We start from the raw sequence: 26839 nt of genomic DNA on the forward strand, positions 1-26839 counted from the left end.
GTATTGCAACTGGTTCCAGTTGAACTTAATCTTTTCTAACACCACATATCAAAGCATTATTCAAAATATATAATTTGCATGGAAGATCATCAACTGGATTAAAACTACTACAGATTTCCCTGGCTTTCAACACAGATGCATTCAGGAACTCCCTTGGTAACATACACATCCAGTTTTGTAGCTGAAAAAGTGCTTTAAACTGCATAAAATAAAGCATTGCAATGAGTAATCTTCCATGTGTAAAAGCATGAAGACATCAGACCGGTTAACCAAAGCACTATTTAATGATTTCACTAAAATCTTTAAAAAACAAAAGAATAATGCAACTTATTCTTCTCAGCTTTTTCATCTGTCATGGTATTTGAAGTTCTTAAAGTGGCAGATCTCAAAGAGCTGTGAGTATGTAAACTGTTCCACTTTTCTTTTTTAAAAGTCTTCTACACATGCATGGATGACAATGAAGATGCAGTCCAAAATGTAAATCATACATCTCTTTAGAGCTTGAAGGAACTTTTGAGGCTGTTGAGATCTGGTTTATTTAGAGGCTCCAGTAGTAAGCTGGATAGTCTCTGGATTTTAATACTGTTAGACTCACTTAGCAGCTGAGCTCGGTGAACTTAAGAGGACAGAGGAAACTTCAGTCGCAGGCTGATGGGCCAGAAAAATATCTGTATAGTCTGGAAAGGTTAGCACATCATACCACAATACACAGGTACAAAAAATGTTTATGCATAGGCACTTGCTCATTTAAGTCTAAAATAAAACAAACAAATCAACCAACCGAAAACTAACAAAAATCCCCAATGAAACATACATCTCAAATTCACAATATTGAAGTTACTTATTTTTTGGGAACTGCCACTAAATCTTTTTAAAAAATGGGAGAAACCTAAGCCCAAAGTTTCCAGCTGAGCATAAAATTATACACAAAGACAAACTTTTGTTGCAAATATTTACTCAAAAAGTAATAATTTACAGCAGTGTTTCAACAGCTGTTCAAAACATTTAACATTCATTAAAAACAAAACTGTAAGTCAAAAGCACATTCTGAATGTTTCAAATGGAGCAATGAAATCAAAAGAGCAAGCTACTGTTAATCATATGCATTCCTAAATCTAGCTAACTAGAAAACAAAACAAAACCCCAAAACAAAAAAACCAAACCAAAACCAGCAGCCATCTTTCTGTACATAACTTAGACTACAAAAAGTCCTGAAATTAAACTGTACAATTCTGCTTTATATGCCCTTGTGTTCTATTTTTAAGTTAGCCAGTAGCAGCTGCAAAATGGCAGAACTCATGCCAGGTGGTGTTTCCAGTTTGGAGTTTTCCTTATTTCTGCTTAAAACCATTTTTGCATTAAACCATACTTTGGTGTGACTTACAGACCATTCCTATGGGTCTACGGCTAAGAATAATTAAACCAATAGTAAAAGCCTAACAGCTACAGTACTTTCAGCATTATGTCCTACTTTATACAGTTATGTTCGGTATTTCTGCACAGCCTGCACAGTGAAAACCCCACAAATATATATTTTTATTGTAATAATTTCACTTTCACTGAAAGTTTATTAAGGTAAGTTTACAGCCTGGCAGAATTACACCTGTACAGAGGTGCACAAACTAATATACTTCTGTTTACTTGCTTTTACAGACAGGAATGTGACACCAAGTCCCAAGGTTTATATTTACCTAAGCTATCAGCAGACCAACAACCTTCATTACAAGTGTGCTCCATATCAGCATCAGAAGTTAATTCCTACTCAATCCCCAGTTCAATGATATTCACACTGAAGAATTTAGAAAAATACTTTTTGGGCGAACAAATCACCGTATCCTGGGCTAGTTAACTATAAAAAAATTAGAATTTATCCCTCTTTTCAAGTATCAATCTAATAATATATCACATCCAAGAGACAGAAAGATACATTTGAATGTGTTACCTTTTTGAAGCCTAATGAATTCAGTCATACATACACATACATGCCATCTCCATATGCAAACTTCCCTTTGGTGTCCCTTTCTCTTCTCTTCTCCCTTTTAAACTTTTTAATATTTAGCATCCACGAGCACACTTATCAGGAATGGTCCATGGTGTTCTCACCATAGTTTAAAACAAACAATAAAATTAACACAATTTCAGCTTGCTTCATTTTCATCTGTCTTGTTTACAGTTGTTTCCATTCTGCTGGGATTGCTTTCTCTAGAAGTCTCATCTGTTTGTTCAGCAAGCTGTCCTGCTTTCTTTGATGAAGGTGTGACATTACCTTTTTGGAGAATTTCAGTAGCTTCATGCTCTAGTACTTCTGATGGAGTTAGAGGTTCCAAATGAATACTGCCTTGTTCACTTATGTCTGAACTAACAGATTCAAGTTCATCCCTCTTTCTCAAGAACTGCTCAAAACTGACATCTTCACCCAAAGTCAGCTTTAAGTCCCTCACGTTCATTGCTGAAAGCGTAGTTTCATCCAAGGTACTCGCTTTAGTCTGCTCATTCAGGACAACGTCATCTGAACTTTGGCACGTTTTCATCTCACTTTCATCAGGAATACATTTTTGTCTCTCATCTACTAACTGTTTGTTATTGGCTGAATCACAGTATGCTCTTTTCTGATGCAAAGAATTCTTTGAGCTGTTGCCAGGGAGTTCCAAACTAGGAACATTTTCTGTATTTGACAGTGAGGAGTCGTCTTCACTCTTTTCAATGGATGCAACTTTTTTAGTTTGATTTCTACTGCATTCTTTTGTTTCATCTGAAGAGTCATGCTCTTGTTTCCTGAAAAAAACCAAAACAGGTTATTTTTAGATATGATTTTTATATTTTCATATTATAAATGAAATAAAGCAATGCATGGTTATACTCTGCAAAGTGACACTCAGAGGGGTATTGAAGATTTCCTCTTTGGGATTTGTCATGAGGCTTCATAGCAAGAAAGGCAGAATTTAATTAACAGCTGCATTTTTCTTATCCATTTACAAACTCAGCTTTGTATTTAGCAGTCAATTAGTACTCTAGTTCTTGCATTTCAGCTCCAGAAAGGAAGGTTGCCTTCGTGTGACACACAGAATTTCCCAAAACAATACCTATAGTTCCTCTACCTGCACTGCCTCTTTGACACAGATGCAGATAAAAGTGCTTTATACCACCAACTGACTCTGCAATACTCATGAGAATAAAGCTAACAGCTGGAAAACTAAATTAACAAAACTAAAATTTATTTAGAGCAATCACAATCTGGATTCACTGAAAAAGTGAATCTGTGAAGTAGTATTTTAATTCACCTTTCAGAGTAAAACCATGTGTTTATAAAGAGGAAATACAGAAATAGAGAAGTTCAATTTTTCCTGTAAAGATGAAATCTGGTAAAAGTTTAATATAATTTTCAATCAATCCAAAGTTTTTCAGAATGATAAGCAGATTGAATTACCTAAAATGATGATGATGACAGACAAAAGAAGGTGTGGGGGACAGGAAAGGGGAAGCTGGAAGAACAGTAATTTGTCTGATTTCAGATATAAATTGTATCTAGAAAGTGAAATTAAGAGCAAAGTCTCCCAAATGAACTATTAAAATTTAAATTGAAAGTAGTCTCTGAACAGTAACACGCAGAAAAAAAGCTGTGAGGAACACAGTTATCACCAAATACCTCATTAATCAAAATGCATTTTTATTTTATTTCTTCAAGAGGTTTTAAAGAGTGGTTTGAAACAATTTTTGGCTAAAGCCATTTAAATTATGTAAGCAACACACAGTTCAGAACTCTTAAAAGGAAGAACCAATTCTTTGCTACTAGGTTTTTTGATATATTTTCAAACTGAAAACCTACCTGTGTTCTACTCATCCAGGAATTTAATACAATTCAAGTGATTCATTTATATGATAAATGATATTGAGTTCTACAGAAAATGGTTATTCTGGAAAAGGAGCTACAAACATTCAGAAATCTCTTTTCAAGTTTTACTTTCATTTATATAAACTAATCCAAGAATATTCCACTTCCTACTTCTACTCTAGGTCAGAGGAACAATTTGAGCAGGAATAAGAGACTGTTGGGATATCCTTCAGTGGTGAAATCTTACTGGTCACTGGGGTAGTCATAAGAATCTTTTCATCCTGTTACACCGATTTTTCATTCATAGTAAGGAATGAACTCAAGAGATAGGCCAACCTCTTTAACAAATTACAACCTATATTTGCTACTTTTCTCAAACAGAAATGTTAGGGCTTGGGGGTTTTTTTCTCATTTAGTGGACTACCTAAAGTGTAGATGACATTCTCGAATACACAGTTTATCTATCCAAGTTCTTTTCTCTCAGACATCTAGAAACAAAAAGGCAAAAAAGGTAACATTGGAGGGAAAACTCAAGACTAAGTTCCAGCATAAAAGCCAATGCTCAGGAGCACCCATCAGCTGTGGCTGACATAACTGGTTTGCCATAATTGTTCCTAATTTCTTTATCGATTCCAGAGAAAGACTTCAGTTATACAGAGTCATATAAATACTAGTTCAATATTTAGAATTGTTTACATATGAAAATCTAGTCAACTCTTCATCAAACAGTGTATACACATATGACCCCTAGCTGCTATTTTTCAACAAGCAGCTTGAGGGCAAGACCTAGTTGCAGAGCTAACAGGCACAGTATTCTGCTTTATGTGGGAAGTTTTGAACACAGATATACAAAATCCCAAAAAATAGGTTTTAAATAAAGGGATGAGTAATGCCTACTTATCCCACAAAGAGCAGTGCTTCCACACTGAAAAACCCAGATGGATTACACATGTGTATACACACACAGAGACAAGATTCACATCAAGAAACTCCTAAAAGGACAAATATACCCTTAACATATAAAACAAATTCATTGCAATCTTCCTCATCTTCTAGTAACCAAAATCCCACCTTCACCTAAACCCAGCCCCTTATTCTCAGTCATTTTTGGAAAAACACAAAAAGGGAAGAAGAAGTAAGTGGCGGGGGAAGAAAAGAAATATATACCCGTATATATATGTAGTTGTGCAACAATCACATCGCAAGAACAATTACCCACAAACAACAGCGATCTTTCAGACTGCCAAGCACAACAGTAAGTTCCTTTAGACGGAACAGCTCTCCAATGAAATAATTTGCCTCTGCTGAGAACTGCAGATGAATCGGCAGACCCTAGTGATTGTGATGCACTAAAATACCACAGTAAAAAGAAAAAATCATACAGTATTTCAAGAATTAATTCGGTTAGTATGTCAGTAGCTGAAAAAGAAAAGCCTTTTATCCAGTACTAGCAACTGAAAGTACTTCAGTACTATGTGCAGATAGGACTGGTTACAGTGTAAGAGAACTAAAAATTCAGGCATCAAAAATACAGGAGAACGCAAGAATATTAACAGCTGTATTATACAGAAAAGAGGATGTCAGTGAACAGTTAGAATGCAAAATCTGACTTCTGTTTAATGAAACCAATGAGTCCAGGTTCATGACCTGACCACCAAGCATGGGATATGTTAATGAGCTGGCTGTGATAGAGTCCATCTGAAATCGGGGCTTACAGTAAGACTACTCCAAGGGAGCAGCACAAGCCGTAGCTCTGAATCCAAGAGAGGAGTCTACTAAGTAGAAACATACATCTACATCAGGATACAGAAGCTTAAAAATGAAAGCAACTTAGTTTTCTTTTTTCTCATTGTACAGAAAATGCAAGATTTTGGTGCCAAGTGAGGCTGAAGAAAGTTAGGCTCTTATCACTTGTTTCAAAATCCTACTAGCTCAAGTTTTTTTACTGCACTTTATTTAGAGTATTTTATATTGGTATATCATATTAGGATTTTAAAAATAATTCAGGGAAAAATTCTACAGCAAGCAAGAAAAAAAAACCCCAACCCTATAAAATGAATGACATTTACATATCTACAAACAGAGTAGTTGCAAAGTGTGTGCAAACACTCCCTTCAGTCTGCGGAAAAGTATTCCTCCAGGTAACAAAACTTGTAGTACAGCTGCATTTACATTAACAGTTTGATGTGATCCATTCCTTATTGTTCCCACATAACTGGTTTGGTTTACAAGGCAGTACTGGGACATGCAAACTACATTTCTTTTTTGAGGAAAATGAACTGGAAGCTCTGATCCACAAGTGCTCCAACCCCTAACGGAGCTGAGTCCTCAAGAGTCCAAACCAACACAGGATGTTCCACACAGCTCTGCATGCGTGCACAGCATGAGAACTCTGTCCAGGGATCATGAGTCTGGTCCAAAATAATGCCTCTGAACCTCAATGCAGTGAAAAGATGCAGCATTTTCAGTGTCAAGTGCTTTCATTTACTGATCTGCTCCTGGAGCACTAATTCCTTGCTACTATCAACATAACTACCTTGGGTTAATAACAGAGAAAAGTGTGAGGACTGAGAATCTCTAGTGCTAGAGCTACAACACTCCAAATGTCTGTCTTAAAGCCTATGAAATAGCATCAAAGTTTTCGTCAGAAAGCACAGATCAGATTTATATATTAAAATTATTTTTGTCTACTTAGACACAATGATAAGAAGTAGCACATCATATTCAATTAGAATTACAGTGACCATTTACTAATCCATAGCCTAAAGACAGAGATAACATCCAACACCTGAACCACTTAGTCTCAATTATTAAGCCAGCATTTTATGGAAAGGCAGAATTTCAAATAGTTTGACCCACACTGCATATGACAGAATAAAAAGTGATGAAGCAGACAGAGATACTCTGAAAGCAGTTAGTGGGTTTTTTTATAAGACACTATTAATGACTATATAGCAAATAACCACAATTAAGTTTTGACTACATTTTTAAAGGTTAAATTTGCACCAACAATTGTGAAAGATCACTAAGTGGGATAATATATTTCAGGCTGTTGAATCTGGAATAACTGTAAGTCTATCCACAATATGTGTCACTAAAAGGTGTAAAATTTCAATTCTTTTCCCAGACTGGCATTATTTAAGTGTAGAGCTGTAATTATTAGTTAGCCAAGAATTTCACATATTTGCTCTGCTAAGAATTTGGTTGAGTACGCTTTCCATAAATGACACAGGTCTTTAAAGGCCTAAAGAAATAGACAAGAATTAACATGTTATACTATATTTTAAAATTGTTTCCCAATAGCCCCAGTAATACGGTCAACTCACAGAGAAAAAGATAAAAAAGTTTCTTTTAACCATTTGGTCAATTTATTTACTATCCTATGAATCTTGACTAATTTGCCGTTTAAGCATTTCTTAAAATGTGTTTTGACACTTGGAATCTAAATTCTCCATGTCTTGCTGAGGAAGTACCTTACAACTGCCACTGAAAAATTTCTATCATAGCTAATGTTATGAAAATACTAATCAAACATTTTTTGCCCAATTACCTGATATATAACACAGCATGTGTTATTTTATGCACCTGATTTCAAGATGCAGCTGATCATTGTATTTACCTTTCAAAAGCTGGTGTTTCTGTTTTTCCTTCAGATAAACTAGGTCTTGAAATTTTCTGTAATAATTAATGATATTCCTTTTATTTTACATTCATGAGCAGCTGATGACAATATAAAGTTGTAGAAGTATTTTCACACTGATATTCCCACAAATCTGTTATGTAACAGAGATTAAGCATGGATCTCAGTAAAGATGTCTCCAAATAGTCTTCCAAATTTAAAAAAAAAAAAAAAAAAAAATCGCCAAAACCCACAGAAACAAAGCAAAACTAGAAAGCAACTATTGTAGCTTTTTCCATAAACATGCAATTTAAATTATGCCTTAGTGAATAGGATGAAAACTAAGTCTGGACAGTTTTATATTTGGACAGAAAAAGTTTCTGAACTAAACTTGTATTCTGCTAGCACAAAAAGGGCAAAAAAAGTCAAAGAACAGCAAGTTGAAGTTAATACATTTTTAAACATTATACAGTGTTTGAGCCCTCCAAATGCTACTACATTAAGTGTAAACATGTTGAAGAGTCAAGAGAACGCTTGTCACAGAAGAAACTTTTGATTCTCTATTAAAACTTACCCAATGAAATAAACTTTTTAACTCTAAACAACATGAACAAATTCAATTTTCCTTCCATTTTTAGAACAGTAGAAAAGCACTTGAATGAAAACTGCCATTTAGAAACAGCCAACCAGGCTTTTAAAAGCATCTTCTTCTACACTACAGGGCATCTTACTCATATATTATTCTTATTTAGGAAATACAAAGTGCCTAAGTGACAAAATTAATTACTCAGATTTTTTTTTCTGTCTCAATACAACTTCAAGTTAAATTTGGTTCAAAAATAGGAGAGGTCACTGTATATAAAGACGAACATTTAAAATTATTATTTGTATCACCTCTTATTTTAAACTACATAAACAATGCTACATACTTTTAGCATAGTAACTTTTCCCCCACAGAACTGGTATATTTTGTTTCAATGAGGGCAAATTACATGGCAAGTATTTGAAAATTGTATGGCAAAGTTAAGCTTCTTCTATATTATAAAATGCCCTTTGGAATATGATTCTTGTACTTTGTTCTATTTCTGCCATACAAAACTCAAACACAAATGAGCCATGCTAAGAAACTATTTCCAACTCAAAATTATTGCACTCTATCTTCTCCTACAGAACCTCCTTCTCTACCCACCACTCTCCTCTGCCCTGGCTGACCTATTTGCCCCTGAGAACTATGAGAAAAGAAAGATTTCTTGACTTATCTCTTCAAATTTTAAATGTTATATTTTTAAACTACCTGATTCTTCCATTTGTATTTTTGGTTCTTCAGCACCCTAAGGGTCTGTCCTTTGACCTCCTGCCGTGTATTTCAACAAACATCCAAAATGTCAAGCATCTGGCTGCAGCAAAGTAACAGGCATTCCATGACACCTTGGAAAAAACAACCAAAGGCTCCACATGGCCCAGACCACACCGACAGAGCAGCAACTCACTGTTCTGAAAGGTCTGTCAGATGCTCTGTAAACTCAGTTAACATCAAAGTAGCTTTTTCTGTTCTGTGTTCTCCATCTTTTCCAACTGTAAGAGCTACAGTGTGGGATTTGAGTTTAGTTATGTTTTTATTTGGGTTTAGACAGAAGAGGTTGCATTTTTTACTTTTTAAATGAAAGCCAGTATTATGGAACACAATTTTGTTGAGAAAAAGAAGTGCAAATTTGACATCTATAATGCTGAAAAACTATATGGGATAAAAAAGAAAAACTAAGAGAAAACATACCAGAAGTGGTAATGGAATTTATGGAAAAGGTGTGACTGTGTAAGACAATCTTTCTTAACACATTGGAATGAAAATGAATGGTCTTCTCATTTCTACAAAACCATTGTTTCTGTTAAAGAAACTCACCAAAATCTTTGCATTTTGGAAAGCTGGCAAGCAGTGTTACAAGACAAATCTTTCCCAGGTCTGAGGACTTCTCCCACTCTCTGACCATCTGGGATTTCTGTAACAAGACTGCCCTTTCTGAAGGGCAACTTCTTAAAAAAAAAAATCTGTAAGATCAGAATCCAAAGATGATATTTTCAAAAAATGTTAATATGGACTGTGAGATCATTTAGATTTCTGATAGGCCTCAAAAAATTACAGTTCAGAGTCAATATTATTTCAGATCTCACAGTTACCAATTTCCAGGTTCCCTGAATATGAAGATACACAAGGAAAGGAAACCATTCTTTCATTGGAGTCTGACATTCAACTCAACCAAAGGGACTGACTACAAACTGCACATCTCTGGGGTGGCAGCCCCACCAAAGATATGCCTCTGACACTGCCCAGCTTTCTGCAGTAAAACACAGAGCTGGATTCTTACACCATGCACATCGTCTGAACACCATGATCAGTAATATGTATATATATAGTTAAAGAATTGTCTTGGATCTTCACACTAGATACAAAGTTCAGACATACTCTTAGACGGTGTGTAGAAAGGACAAGACATTACCCCCAAGTTAGCTTCTATCTCTCTACTGGAGATTTCGGTGTGGATAACAAATTAAGATTCAATGTCTGAAAACACTGTATGGTTGAAATAGAGATAAGGATGAAAATACTTACAGTTAGAAAGCAATTTGGTAATCTGAATCTGATTTTTAAAGTTGATACTTATGCTGAGCTTAAACATACTTCAGAATTTCGAAGTGTTTTATTGGGTGTACAGAAATTAGAAGATAAACTTGTTTTATGTAACCTCTTCCAGTTATCTTGCCTCAGGAAAACCAGCAAGCAACATTCTTAAGACAGTGAGCATTACTTTTATTCTAATTATACCTGAGGAATGATCTCCTCACCAGAAAGGCCTTTTAAACCATAACTGAAGTATTTTAAAGATCTGAAATGTTAAATTTAGTGCATAAAGCTATCTGACAAAAAAATTCCACAGTATAAGCTCAGTTATCTTTTACTTGTCTACCATAACCCAGATACCCAGAACAGAGCTGTAGTTTACTTTAGGACAACTGTAAAACATTGCAGCTGACCTCCAACTACTATCTAGAGGGGATGCTTCCTGCAAAATACCTTTACAGGCACAGTCCATACATTAGACGAGCTATAAATTATTTAAATTCATTGACTTTTAAAACCACATTAATTAAACAGCTTATCACAACATCACCAAAATTGATTTTCTGTGTTTCTATAAGAAAATGTTATCGCACAGATAGCAAGAAGCATCTCCTGCAAAACTTCTTAAGTCATCAGTTCTAACAAAATCTAACCTTTCAAAGGTTTCTTATAGAAGAAAAGCAGAACCAAACAAAGCCCTCAAAATTGCTTATGCCTGTATCTTCTTTGTCGATGCTGCATTAAAGCAAATTTAATCTGCTGAAGTACGGTGTCGCCTCTATTATATTTAGATAACATTATTAATCATAAATTAAATTATTCACAACCTCAGCAAGTCTTAATGGTTGTCTACAGGGTGCAAAATACTTGACACAAAAAACAGCTTTACCACTTAAATGTTCTGAAAACTGTATACAAATATTAGATTGATCAACCACATGTACTTTCCTAAATCCAAAAGAGCAGCCTAAATCCACACCTTTTAAAGAATTTAAGCACATAGAAGGTATTCATAATGTGGTGAATTATGCTCTAGGACCTAACCAGCATCTTAAACTGTAGCATAAACAACTACACATTATTATTATATCTTACTCTGCAACAATAGATGGCAATAATATCTATAAAAAAGGGTTGGTTTCACTAGCACTGTAAAAATACTCTTCTAATTAACAGAGAAATAATCAGGATAAATCAAATGAGAACACATTTTTTGGGGTCAGGACTTAAATACTCTGAGGTATTTAATCATGAGTAGTCCCACCAGTGGAAGACGATGCAACACCAAATACTTAGTTTAGCTTTACTGCTTTAATGATTTCTATGCAAGAACTTAAAACAAGTATGTTGGAAATAGCCATTTGTCATGTAACAGTCACTCCTGAAAGACCAGAACAACTTAGACACAAATATATCAAGTATTGTGCATCCAAGGACAAAACTGTTCTTCTTGTCTCAATAAATTAAAGTTTTGCCACTAAATTAAATGGATGTGAATTGAATCCAGTATCTATTTTATTTTAAATCCATTACAAATGTTACTTCACATGATCCAATTTGAGAGATTTCTGTGTTCATGTTTTATAGCTGATAGAATGGATTCAAACTGGCTAATTGTTTATGCTGGTTTGGAAACGAGCAGAGTTTGTAACATTTTGTAGTAACCATATCTTTGTTATTATGGTTTACCTTGGATACATGATGTATACTCGCAACCTTAATTTTGTTTAGGAATAGTTTTAGAAAGCAGTTCCTTCTAATTTGTAATTGGCAGAAGTTGCATGAATAGACACTAAACCATAGAAAATTATCACCTTGTGATGTTCCCAACACTTTTATGCTACAAGAAGTCTTAAATCCCATAGGTCTCAACATTGACAAAGGCAATACTTTCTTACATCTGTGAAGTTACAGTGCTTCTGGAAAGAACATTATGAAAATAAAGATTTTGACCACCTCCAGTAAGTACAGCCTGTTGGTCCAACAATTTTGAGCAATTCTGAAACCTTTCTAGAACCCTCCAAAGATTCTTCACTCTACAAAAAGTTCTAGTTAAGAACAATGAAAACATGTCCTTTAATTGTCAAGCCTTTAAAAAAATTGCCCATAAAAAAGGAGCACCTGAGCACAAAATTTCACCTTGAGATAGTCAATAGAATGGATCAGCCATAAAACCAAAGAGATTCAGAGCAAAAGTCAAATAAGAAAAATAATTTAGACACCTTGAAGTCTAAATTCAGTTTGATCTGAAACTTTAGTCGAGAGGAGAAGAGCCACCTAGGACTAAAGGAAGAGACCTGGAGTCAGTAACAAAAACTAGACTCTAAAATGCAGTTAAGGACAAATAGGAGTACTCTACGGAAACTCAGTCTCATTGCTTGCCCTGCTCTCACATAACAAAATTCTATATATTTGCCCACACACAGAGCTCAAATCAGGAGGCACTGTCTTCCCAGCAATCTCTCATGTTTTCTTACTACCAAAGGCTCACTGGGTAAGCAGAACAAACTCAGCTGGAATCTTGCCAAATATTTCTCTTTTGTCCACACCTAATCAAAAGTAACCTTTTCTGGGATGACTGTAGCTTCAAGAATTTATAGAAAGCAACTTTGAGTGACTCAAGGTATCTTCCAGACACTCAGTTGAATCATACCCAGCATTAATAAATTTAAATCTATTCACACCCAAAAGAATGAAAAGGTCATTGGGTTTGGGATTCTTGGGTGTTGGCTTTTTTTTTAACGAATCCCACCGTCTAGCAGAACTTGTCTATTTTGACAGATGTAACTTTAAATGCTGCACAATTACACGTAACAATTACGGAAACAAACATTTACTTTGTTTGTAAGACTTTCAAAGCAAATATTAGACATAACTGGCTAGTCAAGCAATGACACTCAATGTCCTAGAAATAACAAAAAGAGAGGTTAAGGTACATACAAATGAAATCTTAAATTTTTGACCATAAGCTAAACTGGTTATATCATGCATATTCATGCTCTGCCCTTGCAGAGATGGTCTAATATGTTGCATTACTCACATAAATTGTTGGGACCATAAGACAGATTTAACACTAAGGCAGGCAGGTTTATTTGCATGATTTAGAAGTGGTTTTATGAGTTTTCCACATGAGTAACTTTCCCGAGATCCTCACACAAATGGAAACAGGATGTCACAAGGCCAATTGAGTCTACATGAACCATTTCCACAAATCTCTCATATCTGTAAGTAGAAGTAGTCTATAATTTTTCAAAATACAAGTTTGGAATCTTAATTTCTGTATCAAAGCTGCAAAAGAACAGAAGGATAATACTCCAAATAAGCATTCAAAAGATGTATAATTCATATAACTTAAAATCCAAGTGTCTATCTAGTGTAATTTCTGAGAAATTCTTAGAAAATGTTTCTGAAAGCCACAAAAACCTGCAATCACATTCCATTCTTCTTGTTGTCGGAAACCTGAATGAAAGTGAAATACGGATTCAACTTCCTCTGAAATGAACAGCATGTTCACAATGAAAACACAAATCCACTATGCTTTTTTGAATGCTGCTGTGTCAAAACAGAATTAAGTCCTGCAAGAAAAACCTGTAGTAGGTAAGTGATGCTTGAAGCTGAACAGCAGCAATCAAGAAGGAACACAGCTTCTGTCAGAAGGAAAAAAAGTAGCAAAAAGAACAAGACTTTAGAGTACTAAGTGTGCAGACGCTCAGTCACAAAACAAAGAGACAACGGATGACAGGATCCTTGCCATTATTAGCAACACTACGATGGCTGCAGAAGCTCACTATCACCAGACCTGTGACTGTTTGAGTACTAAAAGTCAAGAGGACAAAAAAACTGGTCAAAATGAATTAATCTCAGAGAATTTGATTATTCAGAAAAAGAAAGTGCTGCAAATCAAGAACAGCTTACATTCACCAAAACCAAACTCTTGCAACTAGGAAGTTATATCAGTGACTTATCCTTGAGTGAGGTAAGCTGTATCTGTTATGTTGCTTGCAGGCTAGAAAATGAGAGATTCAATCAAGATATATCCACTGTAAACAGGAGGCTGAGTTTGGAGGAACATTAGATGTTCATCATGGCAAAAGGAAAGCTCATCACATATCCTGATGGATAAACTTGCCATAGATAATCTAGAACTGCAGATTAAGTCAGAAGCAGTAAAATCAAAAGCAGCAGATGTCTCAGCAGCTTGAGTAGAGCATCCTTGAAGATGAGACATGATACCAAAAGAACAAGGTGTGAATGAACTGGAACTGTAGCTGCTCCACTCTCAGAATCAAGGCTCAATAAATATATGTACTTCCATTAAGTGCTTTCCTCCTCTCACAGTATTTTGGAGCAAAAAGAAGCTTACCTACCAGAGAGCAAAGCAGCTAATAAATTCCTTTGGCCAAGACTCAGTTTATGCAGTTAAATGCAACAGAAGTCATTCAAAGCATATTTTGCCACTATATACCATAAAGTCACTGGCAGGAAAAAAATGCAACTTACTTGAATATTAAATAGATCAGGACTTGTATGCTTTAGTGTACACCCAAAAAGAATGACAAAGCCTTTTAGTTTCAGAAGGTGGGATCAAGTTCAGAACAAAATGGGCTTTGATATCAGCTCATATACATCCCATTTACACACTACTCTAGCTTGGGATGATACTGATAGACTGGAACAGGGAAGAAACACTGCACATGAGCAGCAAAGAAACGCTGCATCACATAAGTGAAACTCCTGGTAAGCCTCTCTTCAACTGGGTACAGCCCCCAAAAAGCTGCAAATCAATGCTGCAAAGCAGAGAACATTATCAAAAAGGGCCTTTGTCTACAATATTGGGAGAAAAGACCAGACCTGCTGTCTAAAAGATGCAAGAAGAGAATACCACAGCTTCAATGCATGAAGAAAAAGGAAAAGGTCTGGTCAGATCCTTGTTTGCTTACATACCAAAATAATCCCAAGCTGGACTGGGTTCAATTTTCTGGTCCACAATGATGTATCAGTGAGCCAAGGCAGTATAGGATACCTGCTCACTTTCAACTGCCCTGCAACAAAAATGTCTGCTGTCAGTTCATTTAAAAATATGTTAATGGTTGTGCAAAGCAGAGAGTTGAGCATTAGAAGAGTACTCGCATAGTTATTACATCTTACTCCCTCAGCACAAGGTGGATCACCAAATAAACAAGGAGACTCTCTGTAGATTAAAAATTTAAAAAACAAACTCTTCTGGAACATCCCCAGCTAGGTTATCTGTATTACTAATGGCAGGATTCTGGTCCAAAGACAGGCTCTGTAACAGTACAGAGTTCATGGAACATGTCTGATCATTAGCAATAAAGATGAGTTTTAAAACACATACAGACAATCCAATATATAATAAAAGACACCAAAAGACACCATCAGAGATGCAAGAGAAGATCCAAAAGTGTTCAAGATTGTAATTGTGAGTCATTGTTTCCAGTGATGAAGTGATTCTGAAGAGTCCCATAAACAAGTCATTGAGTTATAGGTCAAAGAATTGGAAGGAACATTCAGAGATCATTGAGAAACTATACAGCAAAAGTTATGAATATTGTCTGCAAGTTCCTCTTCTTCCAAAGCAACCAAAGAGTACCACTAAGAACCAGCCCGCAAAAAGATGAACATTTTTGTTTGTACTCTGTACAGCAAATTATGAATTAAAAATCTGCTACACACGTATACTCATACTCTTCAGTTTAGCAATGATACATTCTTGCCCAAAGTATCAGAGAACTAGTATATGGAAATGGACAAGATTTACTGAAGTTAATGAAGTCTATGAGCCTGACAGTTCCAAAAAACACCATCAAGGATTTTATATCACTTCATGTGGTGCCAGTAACTAATTTTATGTTGGCATCAGAACTCCCAAAAATAATGGCTATCTGCATCTGTCCTAACCTAACATCCTGCAGAAACAAACCTGCATATATTCTTGACTTTACTTCAAATCTTTGCAGTGCTTCCCCATCTGCTTCTGAGTAATACATATATATCCGTATATCCAACATTTTTACATATTTCCATATATCTCTGTAATGTATTCAAGACAGCAAGATCCTTTTGCAGTACTGACAACAGCCTGCCACAGCTGTACATCTTCAACCACCATTCAACACATTTATAACCTTTCCTTCCATGCAGTTCAGCAAATACTAAATTCCCAACACCTAATGCCAGCTCCAAATACAAAAACTAGAATTTCCACTAGTATCATAGCTCAACACTTTATTTTCTCATTGTTTGAGTTGCACTGAAAGATGAACTACTAGAGGACCCCCTTCTTACTAGCCGCTTTATGGAAACTAAGAAAATACCTAATAAATATTAAATAAACTATTTGGGATATTCCCAAAGCTCAGTGAAAGCTGATTTATCTTTAGAGGCCTAAGAACTTATCCCTCTGTTGGCAGAGTTCTCACCATACATGAGACAATCTAAATTCCTTCTAGAATCCTGCTAAAGGCTAGATGGATTCTACCAGGGTTACACTATTTTCTTGTATCTTTTAAAATAGTTCTTTGCAGTCTAATTGACATTTTTGATTCTGTGTTCTGAAATGGTTTGAAGAAAACACAAATGTTTGATTTAACTGACCTCTAAACCTTGAATTAAGGCATAAACAGGCTCATAAACTACACTGCAAAGCCTCAGAAACTGTTCCAGGACAATCAGGAAGGGCTTAGCATGTCTGATTCCTCTAAGGTTTAAAAAAACCCAAACTAACACAATCTGAAACAATCTCCACAATACTGCAAGTTCTCTTTCAAATCCTTAAAAAACCCTGATTAATACATACTAATTCTTCTTTGAAAGTCAGAATAAAAAAAGCTAATACAAAACAGTATGCCTCTGTCATATAAAGAACATAATTTTGAAAATAATTCCTAAATATTTTTAAATATTAAGACTGAATTTGTCCTATTTCAGTAAAGGACATTCCTTTTTGCATTCATATTCAAATTACATAAAGAACATAAACCAGTAATTTGATAAAGCTAGTATTAAGTAGAAGTAACAGTCTCATTGTGTATAGACAGGTCAGAATTCAGGAGTTCCAACATTGCAACAATTATTTATGTCTCTCCAAACTGAACAAAAGCCTGATTTTGTTTTAGCTGCAATAGGTAATAATTTTATCTCTTCATTCTTGTAATTGTGGACATGGTAAGATGAAAAAGCACTAGTACAGTAAAGGCCTGTGTTCATCCATACATTTCAAATTCTATGGAATTAAAAAAAAAAAAACAAGTTCAAAGTGCAAATTTTGGCCATCTATCACTAAATTAATAGAAAAAAAACATTAAACAGTAAAATAAAACTTACTGAGACACTTGTGCAGCAGTTGGGTTATCTGTGGAAACTGAAAATAAAAACAAAGGATTTAATTAAGAATATTTTAAAGTGTGGAAATACAGAAGTACTCACTGTCAAATGCAAGTACAGAAATAATGCAGCTCAAGATAGGACTGCGGTAACACAAGAGCTATCCACAGGTAAGTATTTATATACTGTATAAAAAAGATACTACATGTACTCACCTTTCTCTATAATAACTTGACACGTATGAGTGTGGTTCTCACTCAGATGTGCGGCCATGCTATCCAAGCCAGAAGCATCAGCCAGGAAATCACAGTTAAGACACACTACAGTCACACCTCTAGGAAATACAAAGTAAAAAGGAACTGTAAATACAACATGGTCATGGAAACACTTTTCTTAACTTACAGCAACTGGACAGACTATAAAAAAAAAAAAAAATCATTCAACTTCAGATGAGATGATTCACAAAAACATAATCTTACTTTTTCTACTGCAACTAGTATCAGGAAATTCCCATCAATGAGCAGGGCATCTCCATGCTGGATATAGTACAAAGAACATGACTTTAGACAGAAATTTATCTGTAGAGCATGAGTTTCTCTGTTCGGATGGTTGTTTTATTCTTTCCCTGACCCCCTCCCCATTTGGCACCTTATGAATAACCAAAAAAATAGTAATAATAAAAAAATTTAAAGACTGCTCAGAATTAAGTTCATAAACGTGGACAAATAAGTATATGTCACTGACCAGAACACTGCTATTGGAAAAGCTAATGGTTTTATTTCTTTGCTCTAAATTGTGGAAATTCAAGACGTTATAATCTCAACTAAGTTATTAATTCAACATCAGAAAGTAAAAACATCATGATCTGTAACTGAAAAAAGCTGAATTACCGTAGCTCTTCTGAGTGCTTCTTAAAGATCCAAAATCTTTTACTTGGACGAGCACTGTGAAAACTAAATATATGAAAACATTACCACTTAGACCGGTTTTCTTGAATACATTACTCCACATATCCCCTCTGAAAGGCTGTGTTGGTACAGTGACTTTCTTCACCTCACTATTCACGGTACTGCAATTTGCTTATGACAAGACATGAAAACAGAAGCCTAAGTTACTGAACTGCATTATTCTTAAACATTAAATTGCTTAAAGCTTATGGACTTGTGAATCTCAGCTCTAGCTTAAAACATTGTCTCCCTTGTAAATGAGCTTGGGAGGTGAAAAGATTAACTTTATTGGCACAGTCTTGCAAGAACATACTTCTATTGCTTCCATGAGCAGTTCAGCTTTTGAAGAACCATGGCTGTAGTTATGGAGTGCACCACAAAAGAGCTAAAACTTCCTAAAGACATGGCTTTCAACGAGAAATAAAATTTTCAGATAACCTGTAAATTGTCTCTTACGCAGGTTAAGTATGTGCCAACACTGTTCTCTCCCATGGAACAACGTGCAGGCAGCTCAGTACAGGGGCTGCTCCTCCACAAACACCCTCCCTCTAACAGTCCTCTTCCTCACCATTACTTTTTCCTTACACTCACCAAAAAAGAGGTGATGATAGGTGCTGCAAAGGATCAGATAGGAGATACATTAGTGAATCGAGGGGACAAAGGACAAAAGATTGGCCAATTTACTGCATGGATGAATTTGACCTGCCATCCAGACCACTGGCAACAACAGGAACAGTTTACCTTAAATTCCTTTCCCCTTCCAGAGTAAAGTTTTTCTTGTACAATTGGAATTAAGCACTTTAATTTTGGGGGTTTTTAAGCATGCAAACAATAGATTATACACATAAAAGCATGTAAACTATTTCAGCCTAGGACTTCCATGAGCATTGAAATTAGTGTGCATAGGGTCAATATATATAAAATATACCTAAAGACTTAGGTCACAGATTCAAGAATTCTAGCATTCACAAATGTCAAGGCATTTTCTATGTACATGAATTCAGAAAGAAAATCACATTCAGTATTTTCCACAATACAGTTGGCTTGTTCAGGGCACAGGATTAACAAGTAGGTTTTTAAAATTTTGTTTTACTGTCACTGCTACGTGACCTGTATCTAATTATTGGACAGTATAATTCTATGGCTCTGAAAACTAACGCACTTGTTTTCTTAACAGGCTTTTTTTACAGCTGCCATCACTAATGCCCTACGCTGCCCCACAACTGGTGACAAAATGAGATGTTATGTCTATGGATGACCAGAAGTAGTGTAAGAAAAAGTATCCACTTGAGTTTGCTGTTTGAGACATCCTTTAAATCTGAGCACAGATTTCACTAGCAATAGCTGTGGCCCATGTGCATTCAGCACTTGTAAAATCAGATGAGGCATTCAATCTGAAACCCAGAGAACATGCAATCATTAGTCATTATTTGACAAGTCAGGCTGAAGTGATCAAGGAATATCCCACAGAAACTCTGAAGCAAACGTGTAATATTGGCTGAACCACTGATTTTTAAAGCAAAACAGGAGTTTAAGCCTTCGTTACAAAGTAAAAAATCCAACCTTACACATTTCCCCGCCAGTCTGAGGACCCACTTCAAAATTCACCTACCAAACACTTCACACCTTACATGAACTTAGGAAGTATATGCTAAGCCACTAAAAACTTCGAAGAGTTCTTACCTCATCATGTGATTCACATAGGCTTTGCTACAGCTGGTGTTGTATCTGCATAAGCTACAGTGGACGTAAGCAGGAAAGTGACTTGCAAAATCTTTTATTTCTGAGAAACACTCAATGCATTTGTGCGTTCCCATACGATGCCTAACAGTAACATGAAAAAGTTATCAGTTAATAGCAACACTTCCAGAAGAGATAACTACTTCAAACTTCTTGCTTTAGGTAAGTAGCAAACTTGCCTACACTAGGGAAAATTGAGAAACTTAAAAATGCATCAGCTAAATACTTTTAAGTTACACTAGCATACATGAACAAAACTTTGCTTTACTTGAACTATGATTTCATTACGATCCTAATAAAAATGTGCAACGTAATGTAAGCATCCATTATTGGCCACTCCTGGAATCAAGAGATAATGCAGTGGATAAGAACCTCCAACTTCAGCTGCTGCTGTTGTCTCTATACACTCGAGAAGTATTTCCAATAATTGTTTCCATCCATCACAATGCACAAAAAAAGTCTTTGGCTTTTCTGTCACCCCAATATTACCCACAAGCTTTGAAACATCTACAAAGCAAGAATGTAATCCTGCTCTTCCCCAGTTTTGCTGACTGTTTTTGGATGTCTCCCAGAGCTACACACTGAGAAAGTTAGAAACTGGAGGGGTGACATCTACCATCTTTGACAAAGAAAAATGCTAAGTCATCATAACCAATGAAATTACACTCTAGTCCATAAAACACCCATGAAAATAGTAACATAAGGACAGCAAACCCCAATAAATTGTAAAGATCAGGACAGTATTCTCCTAATAGCTTGTTTTTACTTTCCTGATTTCTTTTTTATTAGGTCCCCAAAATGGGGTATCTCCTAGGATAGACAGGATTTAATCTTTTAACTAACAGGTTCAAATAAAACTAAAACAACAACAACAATAGAAAATAGTTTCTCTCCATAAGAAAACTTCCGGAGAACACCCAGGCAGATGTATTCCTCTCCACAGGTAAGGTCTAAACATAAATCTGAATAATGAGTCAGTATTTCAAGAGTCTGTGACTCCAAGCAGAGAAAAGTTCTAAATGTGACACAGAGAAGTTTCCAGAACACTTGTTCTTCCATCATAAAGTAGTCTGCCACCACCAAAATCAGTGAATGAAGATTCAGAATTATAACCACAGTAGCAGTATGTGGAAAGTTTATGCATCTGCTTTCTCAGCAAACCTAAGGTGTCAGATCTTCTGTATTACAGTATTAAAGTTACTGAAAGACCATCAGATGATTTATATTCAAAGTGTACTTAAAGACAATTTTAATGCTAGTATTTTACCTTAGATTATGAAATGCTATATTTGTAGGTTCTTTTTTTTTTCTGCTGTTCGTCCATGCATTTTGTTTCTTTGATGTAGATTGTTTTGATTTTCCTCTTGACTTACTTGTATTAGATTTGTTATGATTTTTAGTGGTTTCATTTTTAGCTTTAGGTGATAATTGAAATGTGGAACTGCTTGTACTAACAGAAGATGTAGCTGATGATCCTGACTGATGAGATCCCAAAGATGCTCGAATAGTCACCTACAAGTATGAAATAAAAAAAATTTTGTTTAGATTTAAGCTCTCCAAGTTCCCACTTCTATTTGTCTCAAAGTTTAAGCCACTTTACAGCACAAATCATAGCATAAAAAAACTCTCCTGATTAAAGACTACTTTGAAGAATACAAAATACTGAAAATACTGTTGGCCTAGAGTTAACCTCAAATAGCCTACTGGATGCTTAAAAAGCTCATTTTGGTTGAAATGGGAAAACACAGCTTTCTTTTCAGAGCTGCAACTGGCTATATCCTGCTTTCTTAAATGAAAAAAAAAAAGTAGCAGAAGTCTCAGGCCAATCAGCCCTACTAAGATGAATATCAAACCACTCCATCAGTGCCCAGATTTAACAAAAAAGTCCCATGTCTTGTTGCCTCATGATGAGCCAGTCTACTCCCTTCAGGTAATTTTGCTCACCCTAGAACTCCAAGGACTAATTCTGGTTTCTGACCTCTCATCTGGTATTCTCCAACTCCCTTGTCATGCTCTCAAATGTGGTTTTGACTCACAATATGACTCCTAATTATATTTTTTACCCATACTCCTAGTTTAGAAGCACCTTGTCTTCTAAACCTGATTCCAGGTTCTTCAGTATTATCATTTGCATCCTGTCAAGGTCTACTAACATGAGAATTTCAACATAATCTAAGCTTTTATTAGGTCATGAAGACCCTGAAATCTTCAAAAAATTGAGGTATTGTCATAGTGTAAAGAATCAGTGCTTTACATTCCTTCTGCCAAGAAGGACAATGAACAGCAACTGCAGTCACTTTCCCTTCCTGACTCTACAGCAAATGAACTGTGAAGAGCTGATCAAAATGTTAACTTTTCTTCTTCCTTGCAACTAAAAGGACATATATTTAAACAGTCTACTAAAAAACTGTTGGAAAAAGTCCCAAAATCTACAAGAAAATCCTAGTCTAAGTAGCTCCTTCTTGAGAAATGGGAGAATGACTTAAAGACAGCGTTAAGTGTTCTGAGAGGATCTAAGTTTCCTTCAGACACCTTCAAATGCTGAACCTAAAGAAGACCTGGTGAACTCAGTTTTAAGCATACATATTCTATGCAGAAGGAGGTCTTGCGATTTTAAACGGTTTTTTGCCACCACCTTCCGTAAGTTGAAAATTTTTCACAAGAAATGATGCAGAAGAAGCTCCCAGCACAAGAAAGCACGAATGGGAGGGGACAAATAAACCATCAACTCAAGAAAGCAGCAGCTCTGGCTGGACTACTAGCATGCATGTAGGTGTATGGAACAATGGGACAGAAAGCAAAACCACGCATCACCAGGAAGAAACCATAAATTGTGCCTGGTAATTCTTGAAACAGGAGCATTTTTTCAGAGTTTTAGTTTTAGAGGTGAGGGAAAAAACCCAAACACAACACACACAAAACAATACAATCCCAAACACTTTGTTCGGGAAAAGAAAGGAGAAAAGCACTTCTTTCATTCTACTCCTTACCAAGGCTTTTTTTCCCTTTGTCCCCTCTAGTTTTCCTGCATGAACTCTCACCTTTGTTCCAGGAGGCAAGCCTTCTAATTGCTTGGGTTTCCTAAATGTTCGGTGATGCTGAGTCTTGTGATCCATTTTTTCTTTGCATGTTAAAAATTGCAGTCTGCATTTAGTGCAACGGTATATTCCCTTTTTCTTTTAAAGATAAATGACAATCTATAGTAAGCATGGATGGCATGACAAACAAAACTCTAGCCCTAGCTTGTCTCAAGCAATGCTTATGCAGTTCCTAAAACATCAACTAAATAAACAAACGCCTAATACTGTACAAAGACAGGATACTCTGTAGGAATTAGATACTTGAAAATGCAAGGCAGTACAACTACTAAAAGGAGGAGGAATCAGATTACCAGTTACAAGACACAGTAGTTCATTATCTTTTTCTTTATTTGAACTAGTGGCAGGTTTGCTATGGTAACCTCAAGAAAAGCAGAATCATATCACTGCAATGTAACGAAGAAACCAAATAGCAATAAGATTCTTTCAAGGACATTCAGAGATTATTTTAAACAGGGAGCTGCTATCACACAAAAACAAGACCAAGTCTAATAATTAGTTTAAAGACTTCTACAATTCTTCTGAAGTATTCTTATTAACTATTCTTATCCAGTAACAACCATACAAATCAGCTGTGTTTCTTTTTTCAGAGGGAGATTCCTTAGATGTGTTTAGCATTTTTCTAGCATTAATGATTGAAAATACCTGCTTACCTGATGCCTCATGTAATGATGCATATATGGTGCTCCAATTTTAATTACTTTGAGGCAAAACGGGCATAGCAAATGTTTTGTGTTTTCATGAACTGTTCTAAAATGCATTTCTACATCTGAAAAAGCTGAGGATCTGTAGTTGCACACCTAAAATAGAAAGTTTGACTTTTTTGTTACAAGTTTATTGACAGTGAAGACAGGGGAGTGGTGTCATCTAAATACAAAAGTCACTCTGAGGTACCTGGCAAACATACGGCATTTCACCTGGCTTATGATTGTCCTTCATATGTTGCAAAAGAACTTGCTCTGTTTCAAATGATAATTCACAGATTTTACAAATTGCTAGAAAAAGCGAAAAACAAGAAAAAGGTAAAAATTTGATAGGGGTCATATACAGATAAATTATAATACATATATAATGTGAACTATATATATCACTAAACATAAAGCAATCTAATGATTATTCTATACTTTAGAAGAAATTCCCTGCACAATTTCAGAAGGCCAGGAAGGCAAGGGCCTTAAACAGGAGTTCTTAAAGTAAAGCTTTCAATTAAAAATAAACAAACAAGCAAACAAAAAACACAAGGAAAAAATCAAAAAGCTTTTTAAAATACTTTTTTGCACATACATTGCTCTTAAAAACGCTCTGTTCCTATATTAAATCTCAAGATTATTGTTCTTTAAATACAATAGCTTTATTCTGAAATTACAAACCAGGAAATAAAAGTTGGAAAATTTCTAAAAATTTTGGCTTAGGAAAAAATTCATTATGATAGGATCCAACTCACTGGACGACTCATAAGGCGTGTGTGTACTCTCAATGTGGCACTGCAGCTGGAATGGGGTAGGGAACTGTCGGTAACAGTGCTGGCAGGTGGTGTGGCTTTCCCAACTTTCATTGCTTTGCTTCTCAAGCTCCAAGTGATGTTTCATGTGGTTCATAAACCTTTAAATTACAGTGAACAGGTGCAAAAACTACATTTTAACATTCTCTATACATATCACATGCAAAATGTACAGGACTCTTTAGAAACTTTACTCTGTATGGACTTCTCAATTTCAAAAAGAAAAACCAACTAAGTAATAAGTGCTTGCTAAAAAAAAGGCAACGAACTTAAAGCTGACTAGAAATCTTTGACTTTAAGGAACACACAGCAAGTCTAAAACATGTTATAAGACTAAATAATCTATCATTTCTCATGTCTGCTTAGACAAAATTCTTGCATTGGAATAAATGGAAGTAAGCAAAGACAACAAGAATACATCAACTGTTCACACTTCATTCGCCATCAGCAATCTCAAAGCCACATTCTGAAACAAGTGTAACTTTAGCTCTGCTGAAAACTATTAAGCAGCAAGAACCTATCTGCAATTTGGACATTATAGCTTTATGTGAAACCACGTCCATTCAAAACTGGCAGGGCTCCAGGAGCCCTCTTTGTCTAAAGCATTTAGGCCTGACATTGAATTATGAAGGACAGTTTACAAAATGTTACTGTGCAGCCGATGTCAAAAGAGTCGATGGAGAAACTGGTATGTTGCTGCTTTAAGTTACCAGCTTTTCCTCATTAATCTGTCCACCTGTCTGAAGTAGGAACCTATTCTGGCTGAGAAGTCCAGGCACCCACGACAGCATCAGCAGGTCACTGTTACTGGCAAAGCAGCACAAGGACAGGTTAGCTGCAAATCCATTACTGTTCAATTTCCAAAATTCCTGTTTTGAATGCACTTCATTTCAATACAGCCAGAAGAACTACTAAATGTAGGCCACACTCAGAAAAGGAATGCAGACCTTGGAACTGGAAAAACCAAATGAGCAAGGAGAAAAATCTCTTGAGCTCAAGCTCCTAATATTGTACAGTTGCTTGAAAACCAGAAACAAAAAAACCAGAAAAAGCCAACCGAGTCTATCCAGGTTCCTAAGCAGACAAAAAGAACTGACACTTACTGCATAATGCCTTAACAGAAAATTACTGTAATGGTATGTTCAATCACAGATCGTTTAAAGAAAGCCGGGGATTACCATGATGAATCGCTTTCTGCTTTTGATTTCGGTCAAAAAACTTATACTTGAACGATGAAGGTAATACGTACTTATTTTGTCTGCTATATATAAAGGTGCAAAATACACCTTGAAATAAAAATTCTTAAGTTACAGAACTATGGAATAAAGCTACAAAGTTACAGCCAAAATTAATATGGTTTAAGTCAACCCTACAGAAATTGAAAAAAAAAAAAAAAAGGGCTCGTACATTTTTAATGACTTGCTGTGGAACACATAGGCACCAAAGCAGCGATTGCTTACAGTATAATGCTGAGTAAAAAGTAATGCCTATTTAATGATTAATAGCAAATGTCACTGCTTTAATTACAGAAAACTTGGGGTTTTTTTCAATAATACGTTGTCTAATGTTAGCATAAACCTGTTCACTTTAACTTGCAGACTGTGCCCTTTGAAACAATAGTCCATTTTTCAATTTTACATTCTGCTACTTCAGCTTCCCTTCAATAGTGCATGTAAAAAAGTTCAGTGACCTTAACTTCCAAAGGAACGATGACACAAACTTGTCTACCTACTAAAACAGCTTACGGGGGTTTTATCAGCATTTGGAAGTAAAATTACTCCAACAAAATAACAGATGTTACATAAGTGAACGACTGACTATTAGTCCTTGGGTGTCCCTAAAGAGAATTAACACTCGCATCTACCAATATAGCCATCAATCCAGACGGCAAATTGTAAAATACTTTGTGTTGCCCTTTCTAACCCCAAAGTCCTACAACTGCTCTTATCAAAATTCTGTGTTTATGTTAGACACCACTAAAATTTAAACTCTAATCTGTTAAAGGTTTCAAGTTATAGCCATACATGCAAAACAAAAATTTCTTTTCAGTTACCCAATATTATCAGTTTTCAGTATGAAAGGAACTCTACTCCAGAGAGACAAAATTTTAATACATGAGACTACTATGGGTTCTAAATGAT

General features: G+C 35.6%; 1 protein-coding gene across 8 annotated transcripts in view; it reads right to left on the bottom strand.

The window, feature by feature from the left end:
• Positions 1 to 265: 265 nt before the first annotated feature.
• ZNF280D (zinc finger protein 280D) overlaps positions 266 to 26839 on the bottom strand; it is a 50036-nt gene continuing 23462 nt past the window's right edge. For 7 of the 8 annotated variants that reach the window (XM_048317487.1, XM_048317486.1, XM_048317484.1 and 4 more), the window contains 10 exons: positions 24642 to 24799; positions 24092 to 24192; positions 23851 to 23997; positions 23141 to 23275; positions 21367 to 21611; positions 20043 to 20183; positions 18303 to 18365; positions 17628 to 17746; positions 17413 to 17449; positions 266 to 2775 (listed from right to left, as the gene is read on the bottom strand). In XM_048317487.1, the coding sequence (XP_048173444.1) occupies positions 2139 to 2775; positions 17413 to 17449; positions 17628 to 17746; positions 18303 to 18365; positions 20043 to 20183; positions 21367 to 21611; positions 23141 to 23275; positions 23851 to 23997; positions 24092 to 24192; positions 24642 to 24799 (1783 nt within the window). In that variant the 3' untranslated portion in view covers positions 266 to 2138. Of the gene's footprint in view, positions 2776 to 15012; positions 15111 to 17412; positions 17450 to 17627; positions 17747 to 18302; positions 18366 to 20042; positions 20184 to 21366; positions 21612 to 23140; positions 23276 to 23850; positions 23998 to 24091; positions 24193 to 24641; positions 24800 to 26839 lie in introns of all 8 variants that reach the window. The other variant, XR_007206544.1, reaches the window with a different exon arrangement.

Source organism: Corvus hawaiiensis, chromosome 13 (genome assembly GCF_020740725.1).
Source record: "Corvus hawaiiensis isolate bCorHaw1 chromosome 13, bCorHaw1.pri.cur, whole genome shotgun sequence".
Lineage (NCBI taxonomy): Eukaryota > Metazoa > Chordata > Aves > Passeriformes > Corvidae > Corvus > Corvus hawaiiensis.